The sequence below is a fragment of the Pseudorca crassidens genome, chromosome 16 (genome assembly GCF_039906515.1).
Source record: "Pseudorca crassidens isolate mPseCra1 chromosome 16, mPseCra1.hap1, whole genome shotgun sequence".
NCBI lineage: Eukaryota > Metazoa > Chordata > Mammalia > Artiodactyla > Delphinidae > Pseudorca > Pseudorca crassidens.
Window position 1 is genome coordinate 55,287,016 of NC_090311.1, and position 20,152 is coordinate 55,307,167.

At 46.4% G+C, this 20,152-nt stretch overlaps 1 protein-coding gene across 3 annotated transcripts in view; it reads left to right on the forward strand.

Annotated features, from left to right (window-relative positions):
* DLG5 (discs large MAGUK scaffold protein 5) overlaps positions 1 to 20,152 on the forward strand; it is a 121,150-nt gene that overhangs the window by 57,938 nt on the left and 43,060 nt on the right. For all 3 annotated transcript variants that reach the window (XM_067710399.1, XM_067710400.1, XM_067710401.1), the window contains exons 3-5: positions 673 to 835; positions 2,655 to 2,798; positions 3,453 to 3,636. In XM_067710399.1, coding sequence (XP_067566500.1) covers positions 673 to 835; positions 2,655 to 2,798; positions 3,453 to 3,636 — 491 coding nt within the window. The remainder of the gene's footprint in view (positions 1 to 672; positions 836 to 2,654; positions 2,799 to 3,452; positions 3,637 to 20,152) is intronic.

The following is a 20,152-nucleotide window of genomic DNA, read 5'->3' on the forward strand; positions in this document are numbered from 1 at the left end:
GGCCTGGTGTGGGCTGGGCAGTCAGAGGTCCTGGGACTTACCTGCACCCCGTCCCACTTACCTTGGCCATGGGCGGCTCTCCCTGTAGCTCCTCCAAGCTGCACACCTGGGCTGGTTGAGCAGGTGCTTTAGGCAGTCGGGCGGCGTGGAGGAGGGAACTGTGTCCAGCCCTGATCAGGGGAAGGCAGGACACGGCCCTTGGGCCCGGCTTTGGAGCTGGCTCCCTCTGTCCTCTGCCAGCTTCTCTGGGAAGCTGTAACTGTGTCTTCCTCTTCGGGCCGTGCCTTCCACCTTGCTCAGGCTGGCCTCTCTGTGCCCAGGGGTGGGTGACAGCTGGTGTTAGCAGAGCAGGCAAGGATGCAAAGATCAGGGCCAAAAACAGTTCCATCCTGGAGGTGCCAAAGCTAGGTTGGAGGGAGAGAGGGGGACCTCGCTCGGGGTCCTCAGCCAGGGCCCAGGTAGTGGATGCTGGAGCCAGACCGCCTGGGCTCTGGTCCCAGCCGTGCCTCTTACACTCTGACTTGGCGGTGTCCTCTGGGAAAGGGGGATGTAACAGGACCCACCGGTAGGGTGGTCGTGAGGAGCGAATGCAAGCTGAGAGCCCAGAACAGCGCCCGGCTGCTGGTGGGAGCCGTGTGAACACGAGTTCTCTTTGTCACCGTCCTCCTGCAGGCACCACTGGGAAGGCGCCGTCCCCACCGCCGCTGCTCACTGACCGGCAAGTGAATGAGAAGGTGGAGAACCTCTCCATTCAGCTGCGGCTGATGACCCGGGAGAGGAATGAGCTGCGGAAGCGCCTGGCCTTCGCCACCCACGGGACCACCTTCGACAAGAGGTGGCGACCGTGCCCCTCCCCCGCCGGCCCGATGGACAGGGTCACCACCCTGATGCCATGGCACCCCCTGCCCCGAGGCGTACCCTTAGCTCCTGAGAGCCCTGCTGCCTGCCCGAGTGTCCTTCCCGCCACCCGCCCGTGTAGGCCTGGATGCGGGGAGCGGGGCGGAGGCTTGTTATGCTTCCTCCAGTTCAAAATCGGAGTCTGTGGCCTGAATCACACAACTTGGGGATTGAGAAGTGTGCGTGGGTGTGTCCATCCTACACTTGGCTCCTGGCACTGGTGTGCTCTTGCTTGCATCTGTGTGCACGCGTGTGTGTGTGGACCGGCCTCACCGCCTTTCTACTGGCCTTGCCGATGGTCATTTGGTGGGTGGTCTGGGCAGCAGCTGGAGGCTCCTGGTCCCACTTGGGTGCCTCCTCGCTGGTTGGTTGGATGGCCCTGACCTTGTCACCAGCCCTTTCCTAGGCCTCTCTGCCTTCCAGCCCTGGAGACAATATGCTTCTCTCTCTGTCCCCTGTTTGCTGCTGTGTGCAGCCCCTGCCCTAATAGAGATAGTCAGTCACCCTGTTGCTGAGCCTTTGACTGGTCTGTCCGTGGGCAAGGGCACTGCTGTCTCCTGGATACCCCGGCCCACTTCATTGCTGAGTGGATCTTTATGTGGTTTGTAAACACGTTAGTTGTTTCCTGCCACGTGTTTGTTTTAGAAAGGGTTGGTCCCACCTGCCTTTTTTGTTATTTTGAAGAAAACCTTTGACCACTTCTTTTGTTGGGATTGAGAGGTAGACGCCAGGGAAGGGTTGGGGCGGTGCTGGCAGGGGTTCCGAGGGGAGCAGCAGCAGGGCTGGTTTAAGCTTTCCTTCAGGAGCATGGGGGGTGTGCGCCTCATCCTGGGGAGGATTTTTCTGGGGTGATGTCGGGGCTCAAAGCCTGCTCCTAGAGGTTGCTTTTATGAGGATGTGTCTCTCAGACAGACAGCTTGAGGGCAGGGCAAGTGAAGACAGTGTGCGAGTGTGTGCCGTCCACATCTGCTTTCATGCCACCGAGGCAGAGTAGTGGCTGCACAGAGATTGGCCCTTTACAGGGAAGGGTTTCTGATGCCTGCTCTAGGGCAGGGGTTCCCAGGCTTGAGCTCGCACCAGGGTCACCTGCAGGGCTTGTTAGAGCACAGATGGCTGGCCATTCCTCCCTCCCTCCTGCGTGTCCGATTTCGGAGGTTGGGGGCTGGCCTGAGAATTTGCATTTCTAACAAGTTCCCAGGTGACTACGGTGCTGCAGGTCTGGGGACTCCTGGTCCTGGCCACTTTTCTCAATCTTGGCTGCACGTTGGAATCCCTTGGGGAGCTGAAAAATGCCCATGTCTGAGTCCTGCCCTGAGGGATGCTGACGTAATTGGTCTGGGCCTTGTCTATTCGTTATGCACCCAAGATTGAGACTCACCGCTCTCAGGAGAGGAGGGGCTTCATCCCAGGGACTGCTGGGCCCCCTGTGCGTGCAGGCCTGGCGTGTGGCCTCCGGGGGGCTCCCAGAGCACAGGAGCACCTTCCCAGCTCTCCCGGCCCACGCAGGGAGTTCAGCAATCAAGGCCCCCCGTCCTGGGGATTCGGATTCTGTTGGTCTGGCTGCGGCCAGGACACCCGGGCTTAGCAGGCACTTGTTGGGGGGCGGAGGGGGGCGTTGGTGTTGGTGGTATGCAGGAGACCAGTGTTCGGGAACTGCTGGGCTGGAGTGACCTAGGACGTGGCTTCCCAGGGAAAGACATTCTTGTCATTGTGATCCCGGGGCCAGTGTTCACTGGGCTGTTTGCCGTCTGGGCCAGGCCCTACCACAGGCTGAATCCGGACTACGAGAGGCTGAAGATCCAGTGTGTGCGGGCCATGTCAGACCTGCAGAGCCTGCAGAACCAGCACACCAACGCCCTGAAGAGGTGCGAGGAGGTGGCCAAGGAGACCGACTTCTACCAGTGAGTGGGGCCTGCCTGGCCAGGGTTCCCAGCGTGCAAGGAACTGCTGCCTCTTGCCAGTCTTCAGTTGTGGACCTGGAGCCTGGGGTTCTGGTCCCATCCTGCCTCTGCCACATAGCAAGCGGTGGGCCTTAAGCACGTGCGTTTGTGGCTTTGGGCCTCAGTTTTCCATACCATCCATTGCCAGCTTCAGAAGCACGGTTGGTAGGAAAGTGGTCGAATGTGTGAGCCAGTAGGCCAGGCAGATCACTGTGGACCTCTGGGTCCCTGCTGGGGCTCTACTGCCACAGGAGAGGCAGATGGGGCATGTTCCCCTTTGGTCTCCTGGTGCCCCTCTGAGGGCATTTGCCTGCCCACCTGCTGACATTTGCCAGGCCTCAGCACTTGGAGGTGCCAGGTCCATGCCAGGTAGGCCATTTCCTTGGCCATTTCCTTGGCCTTCACATGTGTGCCATTGTGGTGTCAGGCTCTTAAAAAAATAGTTTGGGTCTTTCTGGCTTGTGGCTGACAGCAGGCTTTGGCCTGCCTCTGCGCGCTGCTGACCTGTCTGGTGTGCTGGGGGTACTAGGACCTGGAGGGGGTGCCGGTGCCTCGGGTGGGAGTTGGAGGCTGGCTGGGCTCACCTGAGGCTCACTGTGCCGTGTGGGATTTCAGCACGCTCCACAGCCGGCTCCTGAGCGACCAGACCCAGCTGAAGGATGATGTGGACATGCTGAGGCGGGAGAACGGACAGCTGCTACGGGAACGTAACCTGCTCCAGCAGTCGTGGGAGGACATGAAGCGGCTCCACGAGGAGGACCAGAAGGAGATCGGTGACCTCCGGGCCCAGCAGCAGCAGGTAGAACCGCGCTGGGCGGTGCGGGGCGGACCAGACCCAGGTCAGGCATTCACCCACTCACCATCCATTTACCAACCCCCCGCCCCCCCCAACACACACCTACCATCTCATCTACCCACCCACCCACCCACCTGCCCACTCACCTACCTACCTACCTACCGTCTACCTGCCTACCACCCGCCATCCATCCATGCATCTCTCCCCTTATCCACCTACTCATCTGCCACCCATCCATTCCCCCACCCACTGTCCGTCTACCTGCTGACCTACGCACACCCATATTATCCACCCACCCGTGTGTCCATGTGATCACTTAGCAAGTATTTTTGGTGTCAGCCTCCTGTGAGGCATCGGGCCATCTGTGAGCAAACACTCAACCCTTGTTTTCCTGGACTCTGCAATCCAAGGGGGGGATACAGATGTTAATCAAATAACCACACACATTTTGTATTGTTATGAATATCACAAGGGCTACCAAGGAGGAGGTTCTATGTGGTATGTGTGCTGTGTCACAGGAATTCGACTTAGTCTGGGAGCTTTGGGCATCTGTAGCTTCTTTCCTTTGTATGGATTGTGTGAGATTACAGATGGAAAGAAACTTGCAAATATTAAAATTCTGTGCAAATACAAGATGGTAACAGTTACCATCGTTATTTTGGGGTGAGAGTACGTCCTGCTGCCCTTGCTCCTCTCTGCGTTCGAAGTTAGTTTCTTCACTTTGCTCAGCTCCTGTTTCACATTGACAGTAGTGCATGAGGAGCAGGCCATTCAGAACACCGCTTCCTGTGAATGATGTAGGCCAGTGCCTCTTCTCTCGTAGCTTATGGTCTGGAACTGCCTGGGCTGCCCAGGGACGTGGCAGGGACTGATGATGCTCTGTGTCCACAGATGGTTGGACGTTTGGGGTTGGAAGACAGTCCCAGGCAGAGGCAGAGTGTCCTGCTAGCATTGCAGCATGGGTCCGATTAAGCAGAGCCCCTTCCCCATCAGAAACATTTATGGTTCCCCAGTTAAAGCAGGACCATTGGGGCTTGATTGACACAAAGCCAGTATATAACAATCTGAACTCATCTGGTAATTTAGGATGACATTGCCTTTGTTGCTTTTGTTTTCATTTACAGTTAACATTTTTTAAATTGTGAGATTATTGCAAACTTACAGAAGAGTTGCAAATACAGTACAAAGAATTTTTCTCCTGTATCACTCAAGAATAAGTTGCCAACCTGGTGCCTCGTCACCCCTGAACATGTAAATGTGTACTTCTTGCAAACAGGGATATTCTCCTGTATAACAGTGACAGTGACACATCAGGAATTAAGGTTGACATGTACTACTGTCTAATCGTCAGACCCGGGTCAGGTTTTGTCAGTTGTCTCAATAATGTCTTTAATAGGAAAAGGATCCCATTCAGAATAACGCACTGCATTTAGTTGTCCAGTCTCTTTGGTCTCCTTCAGTCTGGAACAGTTCCTCAGGCTGTGACCTGCATGACCTTGACGTTTTGGAAGATTACAGGCTAGTTATTTTCTAGGTTGTCCCTCAACCTGGATTTGTTGGATCCCCATGGTTGGGTGAGTTTTTGCATCTTAGGCAGGAATGTCACAGAAGTGATGCTGCCTTTTTCTCATTGCATCCCGTTGATTGAGACTTGGCTGGATACGACTTATTACTAATGATGTTCACTTTGATCATTTGACTAAGGTGGTGTCTCTAGGCTTCTTCTCCAGTGTAGTGATACTTGTTTTCCCTGTATACACCCCCACACATACACACACACTCATGGTTTCCTGTTTCACTCAGTGGGTTGTATACCACTGTGGCCACGGGGAGCCCCTTCAAGCTTGCTTGTCTGTCTTTTTGACATGTCCCCTCATTCTTTGAGCACTTTCTTGATTTCTGGCACAAGAAGATGTTCCAGGTTCATTTGCTAACTTCCCTGCCCTAGTCCTGGAAATCAAACATTTCTCCTAGGAGTCCTCATTCCTTTTAGTGGAAAATGGTATTTAGAAGCATGATCTGAGTGCTGGGTGTAGTTGATGTGCTCATTGCTCCTGGGTGTAATCGCTCCAGGCCCTCTCAGTGGACAGAATAAGGAATATCTGAGTACACCGCCGCCCCCCCCAGCCCCCCGCCACCACACACACTCACTCATACCTGTTTCCATGTGTCTCTCTCCCTCTTCCTAGTATATTTATACCTTCAATATGTAATATGTATATTGGAAACCATGAGTTCACACTGACATTTCCGGTTCCAGTCCAGTACTACAATATAACAGGGTTCGTTCTTGTTTTCTTCCTTTCCATTTTTGTAACTGTATTTCCTGGTAGTGAGAAACCTGGTTCTGATTATTCTTAATCTCTTTACTTGGTCGGTCTCCCGGGAGTACCTGCCTGCCTTTCCCTCTGCCACCTCCCTCCCACGCCATCCCCGCTTCTGACCCGTTGTGGGACCCCCATGCGCCTATGCAGGGCCCCTCCTCATCCCATGCAGGCTCTGATGGCCACTCTGGGTCACCCCTTGCCCAGTGGAGCCTCCTGCCCTACTCTGCCTTACCAAATGGCTGTAAGGTTAAATAGTTCAAAACGGGGAAGGGCAGCGCTTTCTTCATGTTTTTATACTATTTTTTAAATTGCAAAATTAATATGCATTTTGTGAAAATGGTGGAGTAGAAGGATGTGCTCTCACTCCGTCTTGCGAGAACACCAGAATCACAACTAACTGCTGAACAGTCATCGACAGGAAGATACTGGAACTCACCAAAAAAGATACCCCACATCCAAAGACAAAGGAGAAGCCACAGTGAGACCGTAGGAGGGGCGCAGTCACAATAAAATCAAATCCCGTAACTGCTGGGTGGGTGACTCACAAACTGGAGAACACTTACAGCACAGAAGTCCACCCACTGGAGTGAAGGTTCTGAGCCCCACATCAGGCTTCCGAACCTGGGGGTATGGCAACGGGAGGAGGAATTCCTAGAGAATCAGACTTTGAAGGCTAGCGGGATTTGATTGCAGCAGTTTGACAGGACTGGGGGAAACAGAGACTCCGCTCTCGGAGGTCACACACAAAGTAGTGTGTGCATCGGGACCCAGGAGAAGGGGCAGTGACCCCAGGGGAGACTGAACCAGACCTACCTGCTAGTGTTGGAGGGTCTCCTGCAGAGGCGGGGGGGGGGTGGTTCTGTCTCACCATGAGGACAAGGACACTGGCAGCAGAACTTCTGGGAAGTTCTCCTTGGCCTGAGCCCTCCCAGAGTCCGCCATTAGCCCCCCCAAAGAGCCCACGTAGGCGCCAGTGTTGGGTCGCCTCAGGCCAAACAACCAACAGGGAGGGAACCCAGCCCCACCCATCAGCAGTCAAGGAGATTAAAGTTTTACTGAGCTCTGTCCACTAGAGCCACACCCAGCTCTACCCACCACCAGTCCCTCCCATCAAACCTCTTAGATAGCCTCATCCACCAGAGGGAAGACAGCAGAAGCAAGAGGAGCTACAATCCTGCAGCCCGTGGAACACAAACCACATTCACAGAAAGATAGACAAGATGAAAAGGCAGAGGGCTATGTACCAGATGAAGGAACAAGATAAAACCCCAGAAAAACAACTGAATGAAGTGGAGATAGGCAAACCTTCCAGAAAAAAGAATTCAGAATAATGCTAGTGAAGATGATCCAGGACCTCGGAAAAAGAATGGAGGCAAAGATCGAGAAGATGCAAGAAATGTTTAGCAGGGCTTCCCTGGCGGCGCAGTGGTTGAGAGTCCACCTACTGATGCACGGGACACGGGTTCATGCCCCGGTCCGGAGAGATCACACATGCCACGGAGCGGCTGGGCCCATGAGCCATGGCCGCTGAACCTGTGCGTCCGGAGCCTGTGCTCCGCAACGGGACAGGCCACAGAGGTGAGAGGCCCGTGTAGGGCAAAAAAAAAAAAAAAGAAAAAAGAAAAGAAATGTTTAACAAAGGCCTAGAAGAATTAAAGAACAAACAAACAGAGATGAACAATACAATAACTGAAATGAAAACTACACTAGAAGGAATCAATAGCAGAATAATTGAGGCAGAAGAACATATAAGTGACCTGGAAGACAGAATGGTGGAATTCACTGCTGTGGAACAGAATAAAGAAAAAAGAATGAAGAGAAATGAAGACAGCCTAAGAGACCTCTGGGACAACATTAATTGCACCAACATTCGCATTATAGGGGTCCCAGCAGGAGAAGAGAGAGAGAAAGGACCCGAGAAAATATTTGAAGAGATTATAGTCGAAAACTTCCCTAACATGGGAAAGGAAATTGCCACCCAAGTCCAGGAAGCACAGAGTCCCATACAGGATAAACCCAAGGAGAAACACACCGAGACACATAGTAATCAAATTGGCAAAAGTTAAAGACAAAAATTATTGAAAGCAGCAAGGGAGAAACGGTAAATAACATACAAGGGAACTCCTATAAGGTTAACAGCTGATTTCTCAGCAGAAACTGTACAAGCCAGAAGGGAGTGGCACCATATACTTAAAGTGATGAAAGGGAAGAACCTACAACCAAGATTACTCTACCTGGCAAGGATCTCATTCAGATTCGATGGAGAAATCAAAAGCTTTACAGACAAGCAAAAGCTAAGAGAATTCAGCACCACCAGACTAGCTCTACAACAAATGCTAAAGGAACTTCTCTAAGTGGGAAACACAATAGAAGAAAAGGACCTACAAAAACAAACCCAAAACAATTAAGAAAATGGTCATAGGAACATAACATGTCAATAATTACCTTAAACGTGAATGGATTGACTGCTTCAACCAAAAGACATAGGCTCGCTGAATGGATACAAAAACAAGACCCATATATATGCTGTCTACAAGAGACCCACTTCAGACCTAGGGACACATACAGACTGAAAGTGAGGGGATGGAAAAAGATATTCCATGCAAATGGAAATCAGAAGAAAGCTGAAGTAGCAGTACTCGTATCAGATAAAATAGACTTTAAAATAAAGACTGTTACAAGAGACAAGGAAGGACACTACAATAATGATCAAGGGATCAATCCAAGAAGAAGATATAACAATTATAAGTATATATGCACCCAACATAGGAGCACCTCAATACATAAGGCAAGAGCTAACAGCTATAAAAGAGGAAATCGACAGCAACACAGTAATAGTGGGGGACTTTTAACACCTCACATACACCAATGGACAGATCACCCAAACAGAAAATTAATAAGGAAACACAAGCTTTAAATGACACAATAGACCAGATAGATTTAATTGATATTTATAGGATATTCCATCCAAAAACAGCAGATTACACTTTCTTCTCAAGTGCCCAGGGAACATTCTCCAGGATAGATCACATCTTGGGTCACAAATCAAGCCTGAGTAAATTTAAGAAAATTGAAATCATATCAAGCATCTTTTCTGACCACAATGCTATGGGATTAGAAATGAATTACAGGGGGAAGAAACCGTAAAGAAACACAAACACATGGAGGCGAAACAATACATTACTAAATAAACAATAGATCACTGAAGAAAGCAAAGAGGAAATCAAAAAATACATAGAGACAAATGACAAAACACGACGATCCAAAACTTATGGGATGCAGCAAAAGCAGTTCTAAGAGGGAAGTTTATAGCTATACAAGCCTACCTCAAGAAACAAGAAAAATCTCAAACAATCTAAGCTTACACCTAAAGGAACTAGAGAAAGAAGAACAAACAAAACCCAAAGTTAGCAGAAGGAAAGAAATCATAAAGATCAGAGCAGAAATAAATGAAACAGAAACAAAGAAAACAGTAGCAAAGATCAATAAAACTAAAAGCTCGTTCTGTGAGAAGGTAAACAAAATTGATAAATCATTAGCCAGACTCGTCAAGAAACAGAGGGAGAGGACTCAAATCAATAATATTAGAAATGAAAAAAAAGTTACAGCAGACACTGCAGAAATACAGAGCATCCTAAGAGACTACTACAAGCAACTCTATGCCAATAAAATGGACAACCTGGAAGAAATGGACAAATTCTTAGGAAGGTATAACCTTCCACGACTGAACCAGGAAGAAATAGAAAATATGAACAGACCAATCACAAGTAATGAAATTGAAACTGTGATTAAAAATCTTCCAAGAAACAAAAGTCCAGGACCAGGTGGCTTCACAGGTGAATTCTATCAAACATTCAGAGAAGAGCTAACACCCATCCTTCTCAAACTCTTCCAAAGAATTGCAGAGGAAGGAGCACTCCCAAACTCATTCTATGAGGCCACCATCACCCTGATACCAAAACAAGACAAAGATACTACAAAAAAAGAAAATTACAGACCAATATCATTGATGAATATAGATGCAAAAATCCTCAACAAACTATTAGCAAACAGAATCCTACAACACATTAAAAGGATCATACACCATGATGAAGTGGGATTTACCCCAGGGATGCAAGGATTCTTCAGTATATGCAAATCAATCAATGTGATACACCATATTAACAAACTGAAGGATAAGAACCATATGATCATCTCAATAGATGCAGAAAAAGCTTTTGACAAAATTCAACACCCATTTTATGATAAAAACTCTCCAGAAAGGGGGCACAGAGGGAACCTACCTTAACATAATAAAGGCCATATATGACAAACCCACAGCCAACGTCGTCGTCAGTGGTGAAAAACTGAAACAATTTCCTCTAAGATCAGGAACAAGAGAAGGATGTCCACTCTCGCCACTATTATTCAACATAGTTTTGGAAGTCCTAGCCATGGCACTCAGAGAAGAAGAAAAAGAAATAAAAGTGATACAAATGGGAAAAGAAGAAGTAAAACTGTTTGCAGATGACATGATACTATACATACAGAATCCTAAAGATGCTACCAGAAAACTACTAGAGCTAATCAATGAATTTGGTAAAATTGCAGGATACAAAATTAATGCACAGAAATCTCTTGCATTCCTGTATACAAAATGATGAAAAATCTGTAAGCGAAATTAAGGAAACACTCCCATTTACCATTGCAACAAAAAGAATAAAATACCTAGGAATAAACCTACTTAGGCAGGTAAAAGACCTTTATGCAGAAAACTCTGAGACACTGATGGAAGAAATTAAAGATGATACCAACAGATGGAGAGATACACTGTGTTCTTGGATTGGAAGAATCAATATTGTGCAAATGACTATACTACCCAAAGCAATCTACAGATTCAGTGCAATCTCTATCAAATTACCAATGAAATTTTTGACAGAACTAGAACAAAAAATCTTAAAATTTGTATGGAGACACAAAAGACCCCGAATAGCCAAAGCAGTCTTGAGGGAAAAAAGCAGAGTGGGAGGAATCAGACTCCCTGACTTCAGACTATACTACAAAGCTACAGTAATCAAGACGGTGTGGTACTGGCACAAAAACAGAAATACAGATCAATGAAACAGGATAGAAAGCCCAGAGGTAAACCCAGGCACCTATGGTCAACTAATCTATTGACAAAGGAGGCAAAGATATACAATGGAGAAAAGACAGCCTCTTCAGTAAGTGATGCTGGGAAAACTGGACAGCTACATGTAAAAGAATGGAATTAGAACACTCCCTAACACCATACACAGAAATAAATGCAAAATGGATTAGAGACCTAAATGTAAGACCGGGCACTATAAAAAAAAACTCTTAGAGGAAAACATAGGAAGAACACCCTTTGACATAAATCACAGCAATATCTTTTTTGATCCACCTCCTAGAGTAATGGAAATAATAACAAAAATAAACAAATGGGACCAAATGAAACTTAAAAGCTTTTGCACAGCAAAGGAAACGAAAAGACGAAAAGACACCCCTCAGAATGGGGGAAACTATTTGCAAACAAATCAATGGACAAGGGATTAATCTCCAAAATATAAACAGCTCTTGCAGCTCAATTTTAAAAAAACCAAACAACCCAATCCAAAAATGGGCAGAAGACCTAAATAGACATTTCTCCAAAGAAGACATACACATGGCCAAGAAACACATGAAAAGCTGCTCAACATCACTAATTATTAGAGAAATGCAAATCAAAACTACAATGAGGTATCACCTCACATGGGTCAGAATGGCCATCATCAAAAAATCTACAAACAACAAACGCTGGAGAGGGTGTGGAGAAAAGGCAACCCTCTTGTACTGTTGGTGGGAATGTAAATTGATACAGCCCCTATGGAGAACAGTATGGAGGTTCCTTAAAAAACTAAAAGTAGAATTTCCATATGACCCAGCAATCCCACTACTGGGCATATATCTGGAGAAAACCATAATTCAAAAGGACACATGCACCCCATTGTTCATTGCAGCACTGTTTACAATAGCCAGGTCATGGAAGCAACCTAAATGCCCATCAACAGACCAATGGATAAAGAAGATATGGTACATATATACAATGGAATATTACTCAGCCATAAAAAGGAACGGAATTGGGTCATTTGTAGAGACGTGGATGGATCTAGAGACTGTCATACAGAGTGAAGTAAGTCAGAAAGAGCAAAACAAATGTCGTATATTAACGCATATATGTGGAACCTAGAAAAATGGTACAGATGAACCGGTTCATCACAGTGTTTGGCAGAAATTGAGACACAGATGTAGAGAACAAACATATGGACATCAAGGGGGGAAAGCGGCAGCAGGTGGGGGTGGTGGAGTGATGAATTGGGCGATTGGGATCAATATGTATACACTGATGTGTATAAAATGGCTGACTAAGAACGTGCTGTATAAAGAAATAAAATTCAAAAATTCTATAAAATTATGCATTTTGTAACACAATAAAAGAATCAAGCAATAGAGACATTTAAAAAATAAAAGAATATTCGTGTAGTCTCACTCCACGGAAATAACTAACCATAGCTATGTTACTTTGAAAAGTTTGAGATTTATACCTGTACACATAGAACCCTTTATATCTTGTTAACATATTTGAGAAAATAGAATCACACCGTTCCTTTTGTTGCTAACATTGTTTTTTTGCTGAATATGTCACATCTTTCTATTTCAATACAGATTCTCCTTCCTTGTTTTTAACGGCTGCAGAGTATTGAGTTACATAGGAGCATCATCATTGATTTAACCAGTCTCCTATTGACTGACCCTTGGACTAGTTTCAGTATTTTCCCATTATAAACTATGTTCTGTTGAAAAATGTGTTTCTGTGCCTTATTTTGTTTCTCTGATATTTGTTGAAGCCTTATGTGGAGTACACAGTCCAGGCTCCGTGCAGGCCGCTAAACTGGATATACTTGGAGATAGCTGGCGTCTTGTCCACGAGCCCTCTGAGTAGGGGGTTTGGTTGTGTGTGGGAAGTCTGGTGGTGGGCGTGGGTAGGCCTGGCCCAGCGGTGGTAACGGGAAGGTTCCTGGAAGGGGAGGTGAGTGCAGGCCAGGGCAGCAGGAGTCCAGCTGGGGCAGAAAGCCCCGCAGCACAGCAGGGGCGTCCGCAGCCCACCTGCTGCACCATCTCAGAGAAGCAACTCTCACTCCCACCTTCCTCTCCTCCGCCCTTTAACCTTCCGGCCCTGGAGGGGGCGGGGCGGGGCGGTGCTCTGGGAGCGTTGCTTGAAGGATGAAGTGAGGCACCAAGGAGAAAGTGCTGGACCCGCGTTTCTTCTGGGGGTGGTGGGAATGTTCTGCGGTTAGACAGTGGCAGTTACCGCACAGCTTTGTGGATTCACGACCTTGTGAATATTCCAAAACACATAGAATTGTGCACTTTAAAGGGTGAATTATATGGTATGTGATTTATATCTCAAAATAAAAGGCTCCAGTTACCACTTGGTCATAAAAAACCAAAAACCTGCCCTCTTGAGGCATGATGTTTTATTGCCTCCCATTCTCTGACTTCCCTCAGGACCCAAACAGCTCGTATGCGCATCCAGGCCAAGATGATGGCCTCCTGTCCCCCGCTTCCCGTCCCCCGACAAGTGACCTGGGAAGGCTTTCTCCCCGATGCTTCCATCTCACATCACTCCTCTTCTCCTTTTCCTATAGCGCTGACCCTTGGGGGTGGTAGTTGATTACAGTGGTCAGTGACTTTCCCCGGTTCTCTTCAGCTGGACCAGTGCCCCTTAGCAAGTGGCCTGCGGGCCACCTCAGGGCCCCCCCTCCCAGGAGAGGAGGGCCCAGTGCCTCGGGTGGGTGTGAGGGGTGAGGGGTGTGTCTGAGCTGCCAGGCCACCTGCTCTCCCCAGCCAGCGCCGTAGCATTTTCACCAGGTCTAGGACGGGTGCTGGGCTGTGAAAAGCTCAGGTCTTGGATAGGCCAACAGCCGAGGAAGCAGGGCACATGGGGGTGGCCACAGGTCTCCTCCCTGCAGGCCCTGGGGCCAAAGGTTGACCTCACTGGACAAGGCTGGTTTTGTTGCCTGGTTCCTCCCACGCCTTGTTAACTTGAAGAGGCCCTTGCGGGGGTAAATGGTGCTGTTTGACTTGCATGTTTGCTTGAGGGATTTGTGGGCTCCCAGCCTTCTACATGATTTATCTCAGAGGAAATGAGGCAGCTGTGTGGGAGGGCACCATGGGCCTGGGGCCTGGGACCTCTCCCTCTCCAGAGCAGCAGACAGGTGGTTTTTCTCATGTGTTTGCATGTGTGCGAGCATGCGTGCGTGCGTGCGTGCGTGCATGTGTGTGTGTGTGTGTGGCCAGGGGGAGCACGGTATGGCAGTTCCATCTCCAGGGGACCGCAGTCAGAATGCACCATCTGGATGCCCAAGTGTTCCGGGGCAGAGATGGCCAAGCCTTGGTCGGGGAGCAACGTAGAGGGTAGTTTTGCATCTCCTTTCTTTACAATAATGCATATTCTTTGGTTAAAAAACAACTTCAACGACAGTGAAGTCACCCACCCCCACCTCAGCCCTGGTGTCACTTCCTGGAGGTGACTGACCTCTCTGAACCACTTGGGATATTTCCTTGTGGACATTTGCTATGTCATACTTAACACACAAAGTTTTGTTTTTATTTTCTGCCACCTGCCTTTTTTTTTTTTTAACTGTGCAGTATATCATGGGTCTCCTTGTATTTTCTGTAAATTTGGAGCATACAACAAGATATTTCATAGTTTAGTTGTCAGTAATTTATTAACCCCATTCTGTGTGTGTTGGGAACCTTGGTAGTCTGCACTTTTTCCCGTTACAAATTACTTTTTGATGGGCACCCTTACATATGTCCTTATGTTCCTTTGTGCATGTTTTTCTGAAGTTTGTTTCTTAAAAGGTACAATTGTCAGGTTCAGAGCAGTGCTTTTCTTTTTTTAAAAAAATAGGTTCTGCCAATTTATTGGGGAAACTTAAGGCTCCAGGAAAGTTCCCTCTCCTCCTTCTGGCCTTGTCAGGTGACAAAAAGAGTAAATATACTCTTTTCTTTGGTGATTCATTTCTTTGGTGATTCATGAAAGTTAACTTCTTTTCTCAGATAACCCAAGAAAGGGGTTTCTTAGTCTTCAAAGAGCTTGGCTCTCAGAGAAGCCCAGAGTGTTTCTGACCAGTGTGGAGCAGGATATAAGGACAGCTGTGTTCTTGGCCTCCCTGAGGGGAGCAGCTCAGGCTGTGGCTGTCTTGGTGTGTGGATGGGACCAAACCCTGGGTTTGTGCCTCCCCTGCGTCACTTTCACCCCCTCCTCACAGGCCGGAGGAGAGTCATCTCTAAAGACTGCTGCCTGCATGAGCTGAGAAGTGTATCACCTTTTTCATTTTAGAATTCTGAGCCAGATTTAACTATTCTGTCTCTCAGAGTACTGTTAGCCTCAGCTGGGAAGCTGAACATTTGACTGTTAGTGTGTGTGCGCCTAACTGTCTACCAAGAACATAATCGTGTAATAGTAAAAAGGAAAAATTGTAGGCTGATAGGGGAGTTTTTCAAATCCTCTGGAGTTAACTGTGACTGCGGTTTTCCCAGATTTCTTCAGAGGCTTTTGATTACATTAGCACAGGCATGATTCTCAGCCCTGCTTGTAGAGAAAAGTTGAGAAGTGTTAGGGGCCCCATGAGCCTCTGAATATCCGGGTGCTGTCGTATGGGAAAGAGACTGTTCTTGTGACTCCAGGGCTACGACGAGAGGTTAGGAGTTGAGGAAAATGGGTAGCTCATAAAAAGCGAGGCCTTCTCATGCAGAGCTTTCACCTGTGGAATGGGCAGCTGAGACAGCACAGGGTATCAGTCTGATCTCCCTAGGGTCGCCGCTCCTGATCCCGGACCCTACTGCGTTAGCAGGGCTGGGTTGGGCATCAGAAAGGATCCCAACCTTTCTGATTTTGTTTCTGGGTTTGCTCTGGGATTTTCTCTGATTGACCCTGTCTCACTGGAAAATTGTGGCCCATCCTGGCAGCAGATTCACTCTGCCCTCAGCTGCCTCTGGATTGTCATACAGACCCCATCCAAGCACCTCGCGGTTGGGGCATTTGGGGGCTGCTTCCCAGTGCAGAGAGGCCAAGCCGCAGTGTTGACTGTTGTGGACCAGTGCATGTGGGCTCTGCTGGGCCAGTGCCCGGAACAGGGTTTTTCTTTGCATTGTTTCAAGGCAGTCTTTAAAATTAGGTTTTATTTTATTAATATGTGGGGTGATATTTAATTTATATTTTATTAAATTTTTTTAAAAATTGAAGTATAACTGACATGTAACATTGTATTAGTTTCAGGTGTACTATATTACGATTTGATATTTGTATACATTGTGAAATGATCACCACAGTAAGTCCAGTTAATATACATCAACTTATATAGTTACACATTTTTTTTCTTGTGATGAGAACTAATTTGTTTCTTGTTCTTCTTTTTTCTTCTTCTTCTTTTAAATATTTATTTATCTATTTGGCTGCGCCGGGCCGGGTTGTAGTTGCGGCATGCGGGATCAAACCCAGGCCCCCCTGAACTGGGAGCATGGAGTCTTAACCCCTGGACCACCAGGGAAGTCCCAGAGCTAGTTTGTTCCTTGAATGAAGCTTGGAAGGCTGGACAACTGTGGGAGTGCATTTGGCTGTCTACTCAGGCCTGCCACCTTGTGGGAAACTCTGGGAATGGCAGCAGTGCTTTTGTTCTGTAGTAAACCACAGGGGGCTCGTTTGGAGCCTTGAGCTTCTCACCTGGCTTGGAGATGTTTAGAGAATAAAACATTTGGAGTGATTTTTAATTGGAATGTTTGAGGTACTGCCCACAAGACAGGGCAGTCTGGTCTAGAAGCTGGTTCTTTTCCAGATGTGACCCTGAAGGCAGGAGAGCTCTCCACTGGCGCTCTGTGTCCTGGGCATGTGTGGGCACGTCCTTGTGGGATGCCCTTCTCATCTCTCAGTGGTGGGCACTGTGTCAGCTGATGTCCTTGCTGTCCTCCAACCCTCATTGTCTGCACCTGGACAAATTCAGTGGTCCTCAGTTTGTACTGCACTTGGGGACCCAGTTCTCCTTTGTCTAGTAATTTATGGAAAAGAATAATGTTGTATCTCTATCTTGCAACATATACAAAAATATATTCCAGTAGTTTAAATAAATAGTTTAAAGATTTAAATGTGAAAAGTAAAACTAACACTTTTTAAGAAAACTAATGAGAGAGAGTATCCTCATGATCTCAAGGTAGGAAGGAAAGAATTTCTTAAGTAAAACAACCAAACCACAAACCATAAAGGAAATGATTGATAGATTTTACCACATTAAAATGTGAAATTTTAGTAACAAAGGGCACTCAAGAAGATTTAAAAGCCACATACTGGGAAAAGATATTTGTAATGAATATAACTGGAAAAGGATCAGTACCTGGAATTTAGAAATAAGTTCTGCAGAAAGAAAGGAAGGGAGAGGAAGGGGGAGGGGGGAGGAAGGGGCAGGTGGGGAAGGAAGGAGGAAAGGAAAATAAAGGATATGGACAGGCAATTCATAGAAGAGAAAGTGTGTGTAGTCAGTAAACATAAGGAGAGTTGCTCTGTCTTTCTAGTAATCAGGAAAAGCAAGTTTTTTAAAAAAAAGAGATCTTATTTTTTGTCCGTGAGATTGGCAGTACTTAAAAAAGAAGTCTGATTGTTTCACGATAGCCAAGAGGTGGAAACATCCCCCAAGTATCCTTTGACGAATGAATGGATAAGCAAAATGCAGTACATATAAACAATGGAATATTTTTCATCTTTAAGAAGGAAGGAAATTCTGTCACATACTGCAGCCTGGATGAACCTTGAGGACATTATGCTAAATGAAGTCAGTCAGTCACAAAAAGATAAATACTGTAGGATTCCTTTTATATGATTCTATTTATAAATACTGTATATACCTCTAGATTAGTTGGATTCATAGAAAACAAAGTAGGAGGCTGGCTGCCAGGGGCTGGGGGAGGGGGAACAGCTAATTGTTTAGTGGGGACAGAGTTTCAGTTTTGCAAGATGAAAAAGTTCTGGAAGTTGGTTGCACAACAATGTGAATACACATAACGCTACAGAAATGTATACTTCAGAGGTTGAAGAAGGCTAAGACGGTTATGTGTATTTTATCACAAGTAAAAACTAAAAGAAGAACCTGACCGTATGAAACCTTGGTGAGGATGTGTTGATGACAGTAACTTTCAGAATTCCTGCCCACAGGTGGTGGGATATAAATTGGGATAGCCACCCTGGAGAGCAATTTGCTATCGTCCAATCAGTGGGGAAAAGTCCGTATTCTGATCCTTAGCTCTACTTCAAGGTGTCCACCCTAGAGGAGAATCTCACCGGTGTGGGAGAGGAGACATGTACAGGGTTCACAAGAGTGTCATTTATAACAGCAAAAAAAATGGAGATGAGGTAAACATCTATCCATCAGACTGAGAATGTGTGATGCAGGCATAGAGAACAGACTTGGGGCTGCTAAGGGGGAGGGGGGTGTGGGAGGGGTGGATTGGGAGTTTGGGACTAGCAGATGGAAACTATTACATATAGAATGGATAAACAACAAGGTCCTACTGTATAGCACAGGGAACTATATTCAATATCCTGTGATAAACCATAAAGGAAAACAATGTAAAAAAGAATATATATGTATGGCTGAATCACTCTGTTTGTATAGCAGAAATTAACAGAATGTTGTAAATCAACTAGACTTCAATTTAAAAAGATCTATCCACAATACAAAATAGATAACCAACAACGATCTACTGTATAGCACAGGGAACTATACTCAATATCTTATAATAACCTATAATGGGAAATAATCTAAAAAAGATATATATATATATATGTAAAACTGAATCACTTTGCTGTACACCTGAAACTAACACAACATTGTAAATCAAATATATTTCAATAAAATTTTTTTAAAAATCTAAAAAAAAAAAACCCGTGTGATGTACTCCTACAGTGAAGCACTACCTGCACCACTGACTACACCTCAAAAGCAGCATTGACTAGAAGGAAGCACATGGAACACCATTAGGAACTTTCATGAGTACAGAAGTAGTATAGGTAGAATATTGTGCATGGTGATGGTTGACAGCAAATTTAGGAGAGCAATTCTGGAGGGGAGGAGAGGGGTACTAGATAAGAGAAGGGTGTACTGGGGGCTTTGGCTAAGCACTTGTACTATTTTATATCTTTGGAAAGCAATTTGAGACATGCGACAAGGTAGAGTCGGCCCTCTATATCCGTGGGTTCCACATCTGAGGATTCAACCAACCAGGAATTGGGGGAAAAAAAAAATCCCAGAAAGTTTGAAAGAGCAAACCTTGAATTTGCCTTGCTGACAGCTATATTTACATAGCGTTTTTGTTGTGTTGGGTATTATAAGTAATCTAGAGATGATTTAATGTATAGGGAGGATGTGCGTAGTTCGTATGTAAATACTACACCATGTTATATGAGGGATGTGAGCATTCATGGATTTTGGTATCCGTGGGGCGTCCTGGAACCAGTCCTTAAGATGAGAGCTAAGTGGTGGGTACTTAAAATTCTGTTACCTTATTTGCTGTGCTTTGCTGTATGTTTGGAAGATACTGCATTGTGTCTTTAAGAAGACTTTAAATGATCGAGTGAGGCTAAGTCAGTGGTTTTCTGACTATTTCTCAGCATGCAGTCCTGATCTGCAACAGTGACGCATTTTTATAAAATGGTGAAGATTTTAACCGCCCGAGGAAGCTGTGTACCTATTTTTAAAGTGAGTTTTGTAGTTTGGTGTCCTCGTAAGATTTCCTTTGAAGGAAGGAGTTTTGCTTTAAAAATAAAAAAAAGAAAGGAAAAAGACTAAAAGCCCTGAATGAGCTGATTTCTGAGATTCCCTTTTTCCCCATTAATCTGTAGTCCTAGGAGCTAATGTCTCAGAGGAATGAACTCACTTTCCTTGCCTCTAAAAGATTCTGACATTTGAATTAGCTCTTTCCTGTTAATCGTATTTATTGAGGGCTCACCCTCCCTCCACAGGGAATATTCAGTAGTTCCAGGTTCTGGTTCTCTGGGCTGCAAAGATCTTCTGATAACTCAGGGTCCATGTTGGATGAGCCAGGTGATTCCTGGACTGTTGGACCTGGAACGGTTAAGCAAGCCTTTCTGGCTCAGTCGT